This window comes from Petromyzon marinus, chromosome 60 (genome assembly GCF_048934315.1).
Source record: "Petromyzon marinus isolate PM22_M1 ecotype Great Lakes invasive population chromosome 60, UKy_Petmar_22M1.pri1.0, whole genome shotgun sequence".
In the NCBI taxonomy this organism is placed as follows: domain Eukaryota; kingdom Metazoa; phylum Chordata; class Hyperoartia; order Petromyzontiformes; family Petromyzontidae; genus Petromyzon; species Petromyzon marinus.
In genome coordinates, this window is record NC_133726.1 from 9,088,013 (window position 1) to 9,102,776 (window position 14,764).

General features: G+C 46.8%; 1 protein-coding gene across 1 annotated transcript in view; it reads left to right on the forward strand.

The window, feature by feature from the left end:
* Positions 1-14,764, forward strand: part of GINM1 (glycosylated integral membrane protein 1) — a 38,372-nt gene that overhangs the window by 2,001 nt on the left and 21,607 nt on the right. Inside the window, exons 2-4 of the mRNA XM_032976560.2 lie at positions 4,879-4,935; positions 10,889-10,988; positions 11,796-11,947. Coding sequence (XP_032832451.1) covers positions 4,879-4,935; positions 10,889-10,988; positions 11,796-11,947 — 309 coding nt within the window. The remainder of the gene's footprint in view (positions 1-4,878; positions 4,936-10,888; positions 10,989-11,795; positions 11,948-14,764) is intronic.

A 14,764-nucleotide genomic window follows, 5' to 3' on the forward strand; every position in this document is an offset into this window, starting at 1 on the left:
AGCGACGTTCAATTGTCTCTTGAATCTAATATTAAAGTCCTCGATTTAAACTCGTCAGAGCACATTGAGATCCAGCATGTGGTGTCATTAACGCCCGCGACTCAACCGGCTGAGAACACATTGCAATTTTAGTTTTTTTAAATATTCGTGTTATTTGATTGACTCGGTGGGATCACGTTGAGTTTGTGTCTTCTCTTGTGATTCATCATTCGATTTTCTTTTATTATAGCCAGGTGAGTGGCATAACACATGGCTGTCGTCGAACATTGTGTTGGTGTTATTAATGTAACCAGGTAAGATTATATTAAAATGCATTATCTTTCAGAGTTGACATCTTTATATTACCGTGTAAGAGTTGTTTGATGTCACGGTCTATTTAACTGAGAGTACACGAGCAGGTCCTCATCATCATCGGCCATGGTCAATCAACAGCTGGATGAACGCCTCCCCACCACGATCCTCGGAGTAAATATCCAACCAAGCGCCTGCACGCAAACTGATTTGGTCGCCTCATCTCCTCGGTGATCTTGCTCTCGGAAATCGTTCCATCCTTGGCTGTCACCGCAATTGCTTCCGAATAAATTTTCCTTCTTTATTTAACCAGGTGGGCAGATAATTTAAATTAATTAAGCTCTTACGTTGATTGACAACCTTTATTTAATCACGTGAGAAGAGCGATTTGAGATTGATTTCTGAAATCAATGGCATCCCCAATTTAATCAGAGGTATGAACCCACGAAGACTCACTCACGTTTTGTGATTGATAGCCTTTTAAACAGGTGAGAGGCATATTGAGATTTAGCTCAATAATTTGTGGAAATAATTGGTGTATTTTAACCAGGTAAGAGCCCAACGAGCTGTGATGTGCTCTGATTGATATCACTGGGTGAAGACTTAATTGAGATATAAACTTAAGTCATTGAATTTATCTCATCTCTTAGATGATTGATGACCATTATTTAACTCGATGATAAGCCATTGTTATTAGTTATGTTATGGCATCCGTGTCCTTTATTTAACTCGTAGATATCATTGAGTTGAATTATCTCCAGGATGAATAATGGCACATTGAGATTCATTATCTCAAAAATTATTTACTTTACTTGACCACGAGACCCCGTATTTTTGCGATTGACGTCTATTTTGTAAACAGGTGAAAGGCCATTGAGGTTAATTGTCTCTGCTGATTGAAGTCATTGATTTAGCCAGGTGAGACATTATTGAGAAGCATTACCGCTCGTGATTCATGTCCTGCATTCAGCAATGTGAGAGCGCATTCTCTGTCTGTTGTGATATTATTACTACAGCGTAATCACTTTTTGGAAACTGCGGGCTTGGGCAGGACACGTCGTTGGAAGGGATGATGCGCCAGCAGGCGAGAACAACGATGGAGTGGCAGCGAAGGGAGGCAACGTGCCCTAGGGGTGTTGTGGCGATGGAGCGATGAAATCAGCTGTTGTGTGCTGTTGCATGGTGGGATGTCACATCACAGGGCCCCATGGCTCTCGCCTCGGGAAGCCTTCATCAAGCAGTGGATTCATCATGGCTGGTGGCCAGGAGATGTTAACTACCTCGCCTGGTATACAGGAGGTCGTGGGTTCGATCCCGACCCTGACGCCTGCTGCTGCTGTATATTTGGAGTTTGCGTGTCTCTCTCCCCGTGGTCGCGCTGATTTTTTTTCCGTGTCTTGTTTTTTCCTCCGCATTTAGAATCCACATCACGCGTTTATCGTGTTTGATGTAAATTTCCACGCAATAAGCCATTTTTGTTGAGCTATCATTTGTAGCCAGATTAATTCTCAAAAGAGCTATAAATCTCAGTGTTTTACCTGGTAAATATATTTTTTTTGTTAAATGTGAGAGCCTATTGAGAGTCGGTAGCTTTAAAAGAGTGATGGTTTTTTAAGCAGGTAATAATCCATCATCTCTTAAATAATTATAATCGGCATCCTTAATTTAACCATGCATAAGCCAATTGAGATCCATTGTTCCTTTTGCAAGCAAGGTCTGTGAAAACCCTTTGATAAAGGTATACATTGAATTATCTCTGGTAGGTTGCAACGACTATTGTGCCAATGATGATGTCACACGCTCTTTAACAGCCTCATCACATCAGACTCAACAGCTGTGAACTGCGCAAATTGCCAAAATGGTTCGCTGTGTAATACTGTGCCCTCTTAATATTTTGCACGCAATGCGTTGAAGTGCAAATCCTTGTTGGGCATCGTCTTAGTCCATCATCATTGCTTTGCATTAGATAAAATGAGTCCTGTCACCAGCGAGGTCGCCATAAATGCACCCAATCTCATAAGATCTCAGACGGCAAACGGGATTGAACCTGCTTAAGTGTGTACGTATGTCAAACTTCGTTCGCGCACCGTACATAGCCAACCGTGCTCATCGTAAGTACGGGTTGAATGTCCACCAGAGCTTGCCAAGTGTTGTAGGCTGCGAGCTTGATTGAAAGTGGTGAGAGTCTTGAGTGTTTTCCCCTCATATGCATGGGTGTTCCTCGGCCTCGTCAAGTCTGGAAATTTATTGGGTGAATGACCGCCAGTGAAACATACCAGGTGTCGTAGGTGTGGGCCTGTGAGATAATCGGAGAGGTTGCAGTACAGCAATGAGTGTGGTCCACAGATTTAGTGCACTCGCTACTGTGAGTCTGTGGATTAAATTTATAAGTGTGGAGCTTTGAGCATCACCCCCTCCTCGTATGTGTGGTCAGTTTCCTACCACATGAAGCCAAACGCTCATTCATGACGTTTGTCAAACGTCACAATGCTGGACTCTCTTGAAAACGAGTTTTGCGACTTCATTGGAATATGTGATCATCCTAATACTTTTCATTATTACTATTGTGAGTCTTATATAATACTTGCCATCCGATGGAAAGGCCAGCCACGTCAGGGGAATATGAAATTTCCACTGCCAGCGCAGCGTTGTCAACATTGGCGCTCGCGAGACTACATTTGATGACAATACTTGGAAGTGTTTGGATAAACTTGACCCACCACGGTTAATGATTACAATTTCCACCGCTGGCTCGGGATCAGCAGTGGAAAGTCAATGACACCCTGAGGTCATTCGTGGGGCATGGCGACACTGAAAAGCCTTGTTTTTTTTGCACGTATTCATAATGCTTACGATCACATCAACTGGAATACGCCCGGCCTCATCATCGCAACAGCTAAGCAGGTTTGAGCCTCGATAGGACTTGGAATGAGCGACCACCGTACCAAAAAAAACGGATGCTATTGGCTGCTGCAGGTCTCTGTTAGCAGGAGATAGTGCAGAAGACAATAATTATACAGGTAGTCCCCGAGTTACGATGGTCCCCGACTTACGATGGTCCAACTTACGATATTTCGATTTTACGATGACGATAGCGATAAGACAAAATTGTTAAATATTTTCTAATTTCGCGCGGCAGGCAAACGCAGCAGCGTACGAGGTACGATAATGTACGTTGTTTTTTTTTTATTGCAGATAGGATTGTTTCCTGAAAAAACTTTCTATTAAATTGCAGTTCATATAGGTAGGCTAAGAATTTATCTTGTTTTTTTAATTTTCATTTTACTGTGCAATACAGTATTGTAATTAATAAATACATACAGTATATAGTTTATACAGTACGGTATTGTAAATTTGCTCTGTTTTGCTCAATTATCACCATTCTTTAAGACTACTGGGTAGGCTAGGCCATCTTCGACTTACGATATTTTTGACTTGAGGATGGGGTCGTCGTACCGCATCTCCATCGTGAGTAGAGGACTACCTGTATTGTTTTCTCTTGTCCCACACTTGTGTCCCCCCACCTTCACCAAACCCAACATCGCCCGGCGTGCCGAAGTATGACAATAAACCCACATGACCCACTCGGCATGGGCAAGTCCTCCTCTTCCAGCAGTGGGTTGACAGACTGACTGTACATATAGTGGTGTACATTCGTACGTCACCACGTGTCTGTATTACGCAATTGCTTTCAAATGATTTTGGTCTGTAGCAAGTTGTGCAAGTGCGTTTGTCTGCTCATCTCATGCACTTACAGGGGGCTTCATGGTTCCTGCAATTATTCGCGCAAACAGCATTCTGTGCCAAGCAAGCATGGGCTTTAGTGTGAAAAATGTGTCAGCGTGTAGCCCTAATCAAATTAAGCATTATATGAAGAGAGAATACTTTGGCCCTCCTAGCTATTGAAAGTGTGCTGGGCATTTGTTGTGGTCAGGTATGGTCAAATAATCGCCCTCTACCTGCATGGGGTTGTGAGGCCCTCGTCCATCAGTGACAAAAGGGTTAAACCTGAAGGTCGTGAGTTCAAATCCCAGTTAAGGATCGACTCAGCCCATCATCCATTCCTCCTGGATGTGTAAAATTAAAACCACTTTGTGGGATTTCAGCAATCGTTCTCTTATGGAGAGGCTGGTCCCTGACATGGTAATGTGTAATTTCTACTTCTGGCTCCTCTGAGCAGGGAAATGCTGACGTTGGTTGTGGGATGATGATGATGATGATAATGGTGACATTAATCAATGTGATGATGAAAATGGTTGTAAAGATTGCAGCTGAGTTGATCTTGTTGATTGTGATGGTAATAGCATTACTAGTGGTGGTAATAATTATAATAATGCTTGTCATGTTCATGATTAAATATTTTACATTTACATAACAATATACATGAATATGATGATGATAATTGTTAATAATTTTATGATGCTGATGATGAAGGCGATGGTAATGATGCAATGATGATAACAATGGTAGGGGTTTAAAACGATTGTATAACGTACATTGACATGATATTGACTGACGTGAAATGATGATGTTGATGATAGTAATCGTGATAATAATTTGATGATGATGTCACACTTGTTGTTACAGAGCAATGCTCAAATAAACGTGCTGGTACAATCTCTCAACCAGTCCCGGCAGTTTGAGGTGAGACCACTCTTCATTGCGTTTCATTAACACTGGCACAGTTAGTGTGTCACACTCTTCATCCACCTCCATCCCAATTAGCCAACCACCACCCACAGGCACACGACAAAGCAGAACAAAAATACCAAGGTGCCTCTGCTCTGCCTTCTAGACTTTTGGCAGCAAGTGGTGTTAGTGGGCGTCTATTAAGTCTGGTTGAGCACGTTGGTTGTGGTGTGGCCAGCAACACAACAACAATAACCACCGTTCGCCACTAAATGGCGGTGATGTCTCCACAGCGCTTGTGCCAGTGTGTGTACACTGTAAGGCCACGTGAAGGGTCAGAACGGCCGCCGGCAGGAGGTCACGGGACAGACCCAAGTGTCATATGTTGACTTACTGAGATGATTGGCCGATGCACCACCTGTGCCCCCTACTGTGCCAACTTGTTGTGCTTTAGCCACCCGGCGCTCTGCTCGTTGTTGAGCGTCGCTCCTCCGCCCTCCATTGTTGTTGGAGTGCGACTGCCTCCAACTGCCCAGTAGCGTTATTCACGAGCCTCCTCCACGGAGGCCGATCTTGACACCACTGGTACCAGTCATCGACAAGTCCACTCGGCTCCACATCCTCCTGTACCACACCACTCCATCTCTTCTCTAGCCCGTGCTGCGCCCGTTTTGCTCGCTCTAGCCGGCTGAAGAACACACACGCACACATGACTACCTTTGTCTGCCCAGGTGCCCCGATGTCCATTACGAACACCACGGTGACCGTTGTTACGAGCATGCTTTCGACCCGTAGCACACCACGGGAAAGGGGGCAGAGTCGATGTTCATGAATGGAAGAATACAAAGGAATGGGAACGGGAGGAGAGTTGCGAAAGAAAGGGAGGTGCGAGGGAGGAAAATAATGGAGAAGGGAAATAATGGAGAAGGAACGGAATGACGAGACCACCGTGTCAGGAGAGATGAGGATAGGCGAGGAAGCGGCTGCATCAGGGCCTCGGCATTGCTGCATGAAGCCGCCTCTGTCCTCACAGGGTGGCTGGAAGAGAAGAGGGACTCCGAGTGGGGCTGGCAACACATAAGTTGCGTGATCTACAGGAGGCTTGAGCTGCTCGAGATGGAGATATTTGTTTTAACGATTGCTCCCGATGACTGTGTCACAGACACAGAACCAGCGACCACTGATTCCTTGGTTCAAGCTGCCGAGTGTCTCTTTCAACCCTTTGCCGTTCCGACGACGTACGTGCACTTCATCAGTTTTCCTTTTAGTTTCGTTTCGACGACGTACTTGTACATCATACAAATAAAACCGGAAGAAAAATATAATAATTTGAATCGGTGCCGAGGCTCCCACAAGGCCATGCGGGAGGGCGTGTGGCACTGTTTGGCACCGGCTATCGTAGATTGGCGGCGGATGTGTCGCTTCGTTTCTCTGTGGTGAGTCACATCTTAAAAAACAATGGCACTACTACGCTTCTTGCACAGGTCTTAGAACAGGAAAGGAGTTAAGCGATTTGTAATGGCCAGGTCAGAGCCTCTAAGCCACTGGTGGACATTGCTGATTCTCATGACAGGGTTCATTTTATAAAAAAAAATGTAAATGTGGAATGACCACTGCCAGTGTATGACTACTGGTCTATTGCTGGAGTCAGAAGGTTGTAGATTCAAATCCAAGTCGATGATCACGTTGATCTATCATTCATACATAATAATGTATGTAAATAATTTTTAGCCCTTTGTCAATACATTGCTGGGTGAAGGCCTTCCCATGCTGTGGGAATGAAACTAAGGCTGCTACGTTTGGGGGGTGTTAACCACTGCAGCACCACTCCCTCAATCATTCTTTCGAGGTAGATAAATATAGTACCACAATACACAGTGGGGATTGTCTTGACAAATTTATATATTAAACAAATTTCAAGACGGCTTTCATCCCTACTCATTTTTATTCGTTGCTCCGTAGTGAAAATTCAATATTCCTATGGCAGAGGGCACTATATCAACAAAAACCCTTGCTGACTTCCTGAAAAAGGGTGCCTCCTCTAATCAAACCTAAAAGGCCGATGACGACGATGATTTTGAACAGCACGATGAAGGTGACCGGGGTAACTTCAGTCCCCAACCAGGATTTGTACTCTCTGCCGATTGTGAGTCAAGCTGTCTCAACTCAATCACTGTCTGGGCAGAATTTTTTTTAATCACATTTGAAAAATAAAAAAATGGATTTTCACATTTTTTTTGTTCCTGCAAGTCACTTAATCCATCCAGCATTGGTACTTTGCAGCGTCCGAGCGAACGCACTTACGTGGGGCTGTCAACGCGTTTTGAAACGTTAATACCGAATTTAAAAAAATGTATTTGCAAATTCATTTTTCACCCCCCCCCCCCCCCCGCCACTTGGGGCGAGAGACAACACCTGGGGCTGTGAGGCACGTACAAAGACAAAAATCCCCCATATGGCCTTAACAGAATGTTGGGGCAAGTGCTATTAGTGAGTAGCACCTACGAAGACCGGCAAGGCACACGAGGGGATGGGTGGCCAGCACCGCACCCGGCCACCTTTGTCTACTTCGTGGTGACGTTTACTCGTTCAAGGCTGAGTCGACCTAGGAGAGGCCCAGGACTGGTTCAGATAATTGTCACTTGTGTTGGCCATGAGCGGGAATTGAACTCGGGCCTCCTGGTTCGTAGCGCGGCGCGCTAACCGCTACACTACCGCTCCCCACAGAGGCACGCGCACACACACACACACGTGTATATACAGTGAGGGAAAAAAGTATTTGATCACCTGCTGATTTTGTACGTTTGTCCACTGACAAAGAAATGATCAGTCTATAATTTTAATGGTAGGTTTATTTGAACAGTGAGAGACAGAAAAACAACAAAAAAAATCCAGAAAAACGCATGTCAAAAATGTTATAAATTGATTTGCATTTTATTGAGGGAAATAAGTATTTGACCCATCTGCAAAACATGACTTAGTACTTGGTGGCAAAACCCTTGTTGGCAATCACAGAGGTCAGACGTTTATTGTAGTTGGCCACCAGGTTTGCACACATCTCAGGAGGGATTTTGTCCCACTCCTCTTTGCAGATCTTCTCCAAGTCATTAAGGTTTCGAGGCTGACGTTTGGCAACTTGAACCTTCAGCTCCCTCCACAGATTTTCTATGGGATCAGGGTCTGGAGACTGGCTAGGCCACTCCAGGACCTTAATGTGCTTCTTCTTGGCGATTCGCTGGAGGAAGGTGATATCACGGGAGTACTCCTCAGATCCTTTCAATTGTCGTCTTATCCACACTTTTCATGTGGCCCATAGTAAAATACAAATTTTAGAACACGAATTTTACCAGGTTCGGCATGGACTAGCCCCCACCATAGGAACCTGGACTTTTCACAGCTGGAACAGGGCTGCTGAACGTAAGATGGCTCCATTCGAGCAGGGAGTCGTGATGAGACGCCGGTTTTCCCTCGTTGCAGGCTCGGTGCAGGCTCGGTGGACGCACGCGTGATTTAATCGGGGACACGAGTACAGTAGTTCCCTCGGTTAACATGAAAACTACCGTTCACCGAAATAGCTGTTCATCGAATATAGGAATTCGGTGTAAAACGCATGAATGCGTTCCAAGACCGTTTGACACGTAGGCACTTGCGACAGGTTATTCATGATAACGTTTTTTTGGATTAGATCGTGTGAGTATAAATGTGTCGTTAACCCACCACTACCCGACACAACCAATTTAGTCAGGGTTGTCACATAATCGAAATGTGCCAATCGGTTACTAATTCAGCACACCGGTGTGTTGGAGAATAAATCCACAACATTTACAATTTTAGTACCGTGACATTTCGCTGGTAATTGCATCTAACGTCACAGTACTCGAATTGTAAATGTTGTGGATTTACTGTCCAACACACCGGTGGGCTGAAGTAGTCACTAATTGGCAAGTTTTGTTTACGTGACTAACCTTGATGTAAGCGGCTGTGTCGGGTGGTGACAGGTTAACGACACGTTGATATTTACACGATCTAACCCAGATAAAAAGCGTTCCAAAACGATCGTGAGTTGACCTCTTTGACCCAAAAAAATAGTTTCTAACATTTAAACACTCATTAATAATAAAGGAACATTACAATAACATATTGACGGATTAATAGAAACATCGTTAAATAATGAATAAATAGAGCATAACAATTACTGTCTTGGGCTAAGAAGTTAGCTGGCTTAATGGGGTTGCAGGATAAATTGAGGTAGGAGAAAATTTATTTTTGTAAGGAGAGTCTCCTTCCATTCGAACCTCTGGAGGTCCAGAAGTGCTGGCTCCTGATGTTGATGGCTCCAATCTTGGCCTCTTTCTCAAGAAACCGTCAAGATTTGTTTGCTGTGCTGCCTTCGCTCCTCTCCATTCACAACTTCTTGAAGGAGGGCATAAATTGGCGTCGCCGATTGGCTGAGAGAATGGCTCGGCCCCACTTACGAGCGCTCGCATTGTCCGAAATTGGCGACCCGCGTGCATAACGTAAACATGCCACTAGACAAAATGTTAACGTCAGTCGAAACCATGGGGGTTCCTATGGGAGGCGAAACGTTGATTGACAAACCGTTAACCGATGCCACTGGTTAACCGAGGGACTACTGTACATTGAAGGACTTGTTCCAGGGATTGAATAACGGCTGGGGGAGAAGGAAGAGGGGAGGCTACAGGAGCGTCACGAGAATTTCAGTCTGGCTTCTAAAATTGCCTCTGAAAGTGCAGTTAAATTGCTCGCTCCTTCCTGGGAGTCTAAATTGTTAAAACTCAGAGGCTCGAGCGAGCGTGGGCTCACGTGCGCTGAGCCGGATGTGGACATTTTTACATTCTGCCAGCGGTCTTCAGCATTGCGACAAACACCAGCGTACCCTTTGCAACATAACGATCACCAACGTCATCATCACTATCATCAACTCTGCACGAGAACATGTTAATCACCGCACTGGCCATAACGACAACGTGTTATCACCACTGCTATCATCTTTACCACTGAAAGCAGGCTGGCCCTTTGTGCCCAAGGTAATGTCTTTATTCCACGGCACTGGTTCACACGCTCGTTCTCTCCCGCAACGCCCCGAACTCTGCCTCTCGCTCCCTCTTTTTAACCTCCTCCTGGCTCCGCACTTCCTCGCCCTCCATCTCCACCAATCGTCCCTCTCTTACCCTCACCTGGCCTAACCTTCCCACCTGGCGCTCACCCAGCCCTCCAGCTCTTTTCCCTTTTGAACGTTCCGGCCAATCCTTTTGCTGCCCGTGCCCTAACCGATCGGAGCGTGGAGTGTTTGCTCCTCCCTTCTTGATTACTCTGGTCCCAGGGATCGCGTGGGACAATCACCACACCACAACAATGCGGCAAAAAGCCATTGTCGTGCTCCAATGTTACACTCCCAAGCCTCTGCTCCCTATCTTCACCAATCCATGCCAGCCTGGCGCACCGTGGGAAAATAACCCCCTGAGGCCCTCATCCAGAATTAGGGCTGTGTGCGCCACTCTCCAAAATGTTATTCGGGTTGGACCACACTACGTGTTGAATTGCGCGATATCCGACGTTTTGCCCCACGTGCTGGGAGCTTGCAGATTCGTGTGTATGTGTGTACATCCCCGTGCAGCATCTGAGAACGGTACTTCTGGCTCCAGAGCGCACGCAAGCATACTGAGTTCAGTGTCTTCTCGCGACAAATAACAGCGGTAAATATTTGAGCCGGTCCCGAGCCTCGCCTCGGTCGACCCAACCTTAAAAACGAGTACCCGGGGCGGGGTGTATAAACATCGGCGCACGGGGGAGACAAAGGCAGCAAAGGTGTGGTGTTACCACCCGTCCACGAGTGTGTCCCGTCGGCCTTCATGGGCGCTTGCTCGCAGCGCTTGGCCCAACAATCTGTTAACGACGGACCTTCACCGGGGGGGATCTTTGCGTGTTTGTGTGTGCGCGCGCGCAGGTTCGTTTGGACGTGACGGTGAGCGAGGGTAAAGTCTCTGTGAACACGCATCCCGTGGGCAGCAACGTGGTGACTCGTGTGGATTGCCAGGCTGACGTGGGTATGCACGCGCACGTGCGCGCATCCACTCTGTGTGTGCTGGGGCACCGCGCTGAAGGTCGCAACGTCTCTCTTGCTGCTTATTTCCCTCGCACTTGCCCCACTTGAATTCCCTCCCCATCATCATCATCGTCGTCTCTTCTCCAAAGCTTCACGCTTTGGGTCTTTGGGGCTCTGCTCAGCAAATTGGTTTCACAAAACACATGCAGGCAAAGGTCCCCCATGTAGCCTTCAACAGACGGCTGGGGCAAGTGTATGTGCGTCTGCAAGTGGTGCTGTATGTGTGTGTGTTATATCCTCTATATATGTATGTCTCTGCTAGAGGATCTGTATGTTATAGTGTATTACATTATCCGTATGTGGGTGTCTTTGTGCAAGAGGATCTTTGTGTTCTAGTTTATTACATCGTTTGTGTGTGTGTGTCTGTGATAGAGGATCTGCATGTTATAGTGTCAGCTTTGTGTGTGTCTGCTATAAATGTCCAAATGATGGGCCACTTTGTTGAGCTATCATTTGTGGCCAGGTCGCTTTTGAAAAACAAGTTAAAACCTCAGTGGGCTTTGTATAGTAGGATGGGGATAGTTTGGTTTTATGTGTATGCGTTTGTTTTATTTACCTTTCTTGTACTTTGCACTCCTATCGTGTTTTTGTACTGTTTGTTGTAACGTTCTTACCCGTGCCCCGACTGGACATCTGTGAAAAATTACTTTATAGCTCATCGGGTTCCTCCAGTATAAATACATCTTCTGATTCTGATTTATGTTGTAGTTTGTGATATCGTTCGTCTGCGTGTGTGCCTGTGTACTAGCGGAGCTGGCCACTGATGGAGTGTCGGTGCTGCAGCAGTGGTCATCCCCCGTGAGTCTCCGTGTGCTCGTGCTCGAGTCTCCCATCTCGGGGCAGCCAGGCCGGCCGGGCATCGTGGCCCAGCTGCAGGTGACTGACATCGACTCAACGCAGGTGAGACCGTGTGTGCGTGTTTGTGTGCGTGTGCGGTAGAATAGCGGCTAGCGCGCGCTGCGCTACGAACCCAGCGACCCGGGTTGGATTACCGCTCACGGCCACCAACATCACTGACGAATATCTAAACCCGGTCCTGGCCCTCCCCTAGGTCGACTTAGCTTAAAATGAGTACCTGGTACGGTGTGTAAACATTGCCACTGGGGAGACAAAGGCGACCGGGCGTGGTGCTGGCCACCCGCTCCCTCGTGTGCCTTGGCGACCTTCATAGGTGCTGCTCGCTCATAGCACTTGCCTAACAGTTTGTTAAGGCTACACGGGGGATCTTTGTCTTTGTATGCTCGCTCACTTTCACACTCGCACACATTCACTCGCTGACACCCTGACCCTGTTGCTCGCCTGATTGCGTCGGCCGGGACGCTGTGAGGACACCGCATCTCCTGCACGCGTCTCGACTCGCTCATTGTGTGAGGCGTCACTCGGTACGCAGAGTGAGGACACAGCACCACTTTGTGTCCAAGAATGACCTCCAGAACGTAACGTTACAGAACTACTTTTGAGTTTCTTACATTGACCACTTAATCCACACGGGGTTGCCGTTCTATTGATTTACAACTAAGGTTCAGAGTGTGAATTTCACGAGCCTTGTGTCTATCTGTCTTATTTGTCGGTCTAAAATAGGGGGGCACTTTCCCTGGTGAAAAACAACCAAGTATTTTTTCAAAGGGTTGCCCAAAAACTTGGAATACAGAAAACAGCGCTAAAAGGGCACAGACACCTACGGCACACTGCCTAACACACCAAGGAAAGGTGTGTGTGTGAGTATGTGGTGTGTGTGCATGCGTGGTGTATTGACAAACCATGCCACCTGGGTCTGTCCCCGTGACCTCCTGTTAGCGAGCCTTCGACAATTCACGTGGCCTCAAAGTGCCCCTGGCCTGGCACAAGTGCAGTGGTGACGTCACCGCCACTGTCGCGTGTGCAGTGTTTAACGGACTGTGCTACGAACCTGGCGATCCGAGTTCGATTCCCACTCGCGGCCATCACCAGTGACGAATATCTGAACCGGTCCTGGGCCTCACCTAGGTCGACTGAGCCTCAAATGAGTACCTGGTACGATGTGTAATCATCGCTACTAGGGGACAAGCAGCCAGGCGCGGTGTTGGCTACCCCCCACTCCCGCGTGTGCCGTGGTGGCCTTCAGTGGAGTGACATCACGACGCGTGATGCTGCCTCGTGACACTGCACGACACGGGCAGCGTGACATAATCGCGACGTCACGCAACACGCGTGGTGAGAGTTTAACACGAAGTAGGCTTTCCTAACCAATATCTATAATAAAGGCTTCTCTTTGGGTTAGATCGCATAAATATGAATGTGTCGTTGAACCCGCCACCAACCGGACGGCCAATTAGTAAGGTCTGTCACGTAAACTTAACGTGCCAGTTCGTTAACTAGTTCAGCACTAAGCGGCGTGTTGGAGAGTAAACCCACAACATTTACTATTCGAGTACTGTGACATTTCGCTGGTGATTACAACAACAGCAACAACCAGCTTCATCAGGCGATAGGCAGAATTGTGAAGAATTCCTCCTGTGTTCGGTCACACCACCGCACGTGATGATGTGACGTAAGCCTGGAAACACCTCACGTCACTGTAGATAGAGACTCCCCTGGACAAAGACCGTTTGGGGAAAGTGTTACAGAATCCATGCATAAGCGTGATTTTCCTTCCCTGATACAGAAGACTCGATAATTATCCACGTGCGGTTTACCCTTTTTGAAGATTAACCGCGCACCTGAGATTTTTACATAAATTAACAACTCGTGGATTTTCCCTTAGGCCTAAATTAATAGTCATAGACCAGTGATATATTGTTATTCTTGGAAATGTTTATTACAAGCCACCTGCTTAAACCGAACAAATATGTGCTCCGGTCCATGCGAAATCCACATGATCGCCCCTACAGTACAGTAGTTGCCATATCTTTACAATCGTCGGCGGAGTTTGATTGGTGTGGCTCTGCTGTCCACATAGTGGGCCGAGTCTTCTGCGCGGGAGAAGCAAAGTTGTTATCATAGAGCACCCACATCGATCGGTCGATCGTGAGTATTTGTTCTAAATAGAAAGGTTAACAATCGAAATCGTCAGTTGTGCTAAAAAAAACACAAATTTACACCCTATGTTTGGCATAGAGACCCACGTAAAATGGTAATATTTTTGGATTTTCTGTGATTTTTAGTTATCCGCGGGAGTCCTCCCCATCAACTGTACTTGGTGTTTATATTTTTTCTGCATGCGCGAGGAAACTGAAGTGCCCGGAGAAAACCGCCACACGTCATGTTATATTCCATCTCGCCATCATCCGGCTGGCTGCGTTTATTTTTTATTTTTACGCTTTTAGATATTTTATCCACCAGCATCGGCATGCATACAGATTTTCACGTCTCCTCTCGAGAGATGTCGCCTTAATTTATTAACGCGCCCGAGTTGGCGAACGGCAAGGGGAATGAGTCGAGCGCTCCCCCACGAATTACATTTCTTCCCCCATGAGCCGTATGAAGGCTGGGAATTTAATACATTTGATCTTTTCCCTCTTTCCATTCTCGCGTGAAATAAATAAATGCACACCGTCCGCTTCCCCCCCCACCGCGAAGCTGCCGTGATGCAATAGCGAGCAGCGTACTGAACTTGCGATCCGTTGTACACCGATTCGATTCGATCTCCCGATTCGATCTCCCGCCGAGGCAGTTTAAACAACGGGGCGAGTTTCTTAAATCTCTCACCGCCACTGTTCGCCCAGCTGTGCGCAGTCG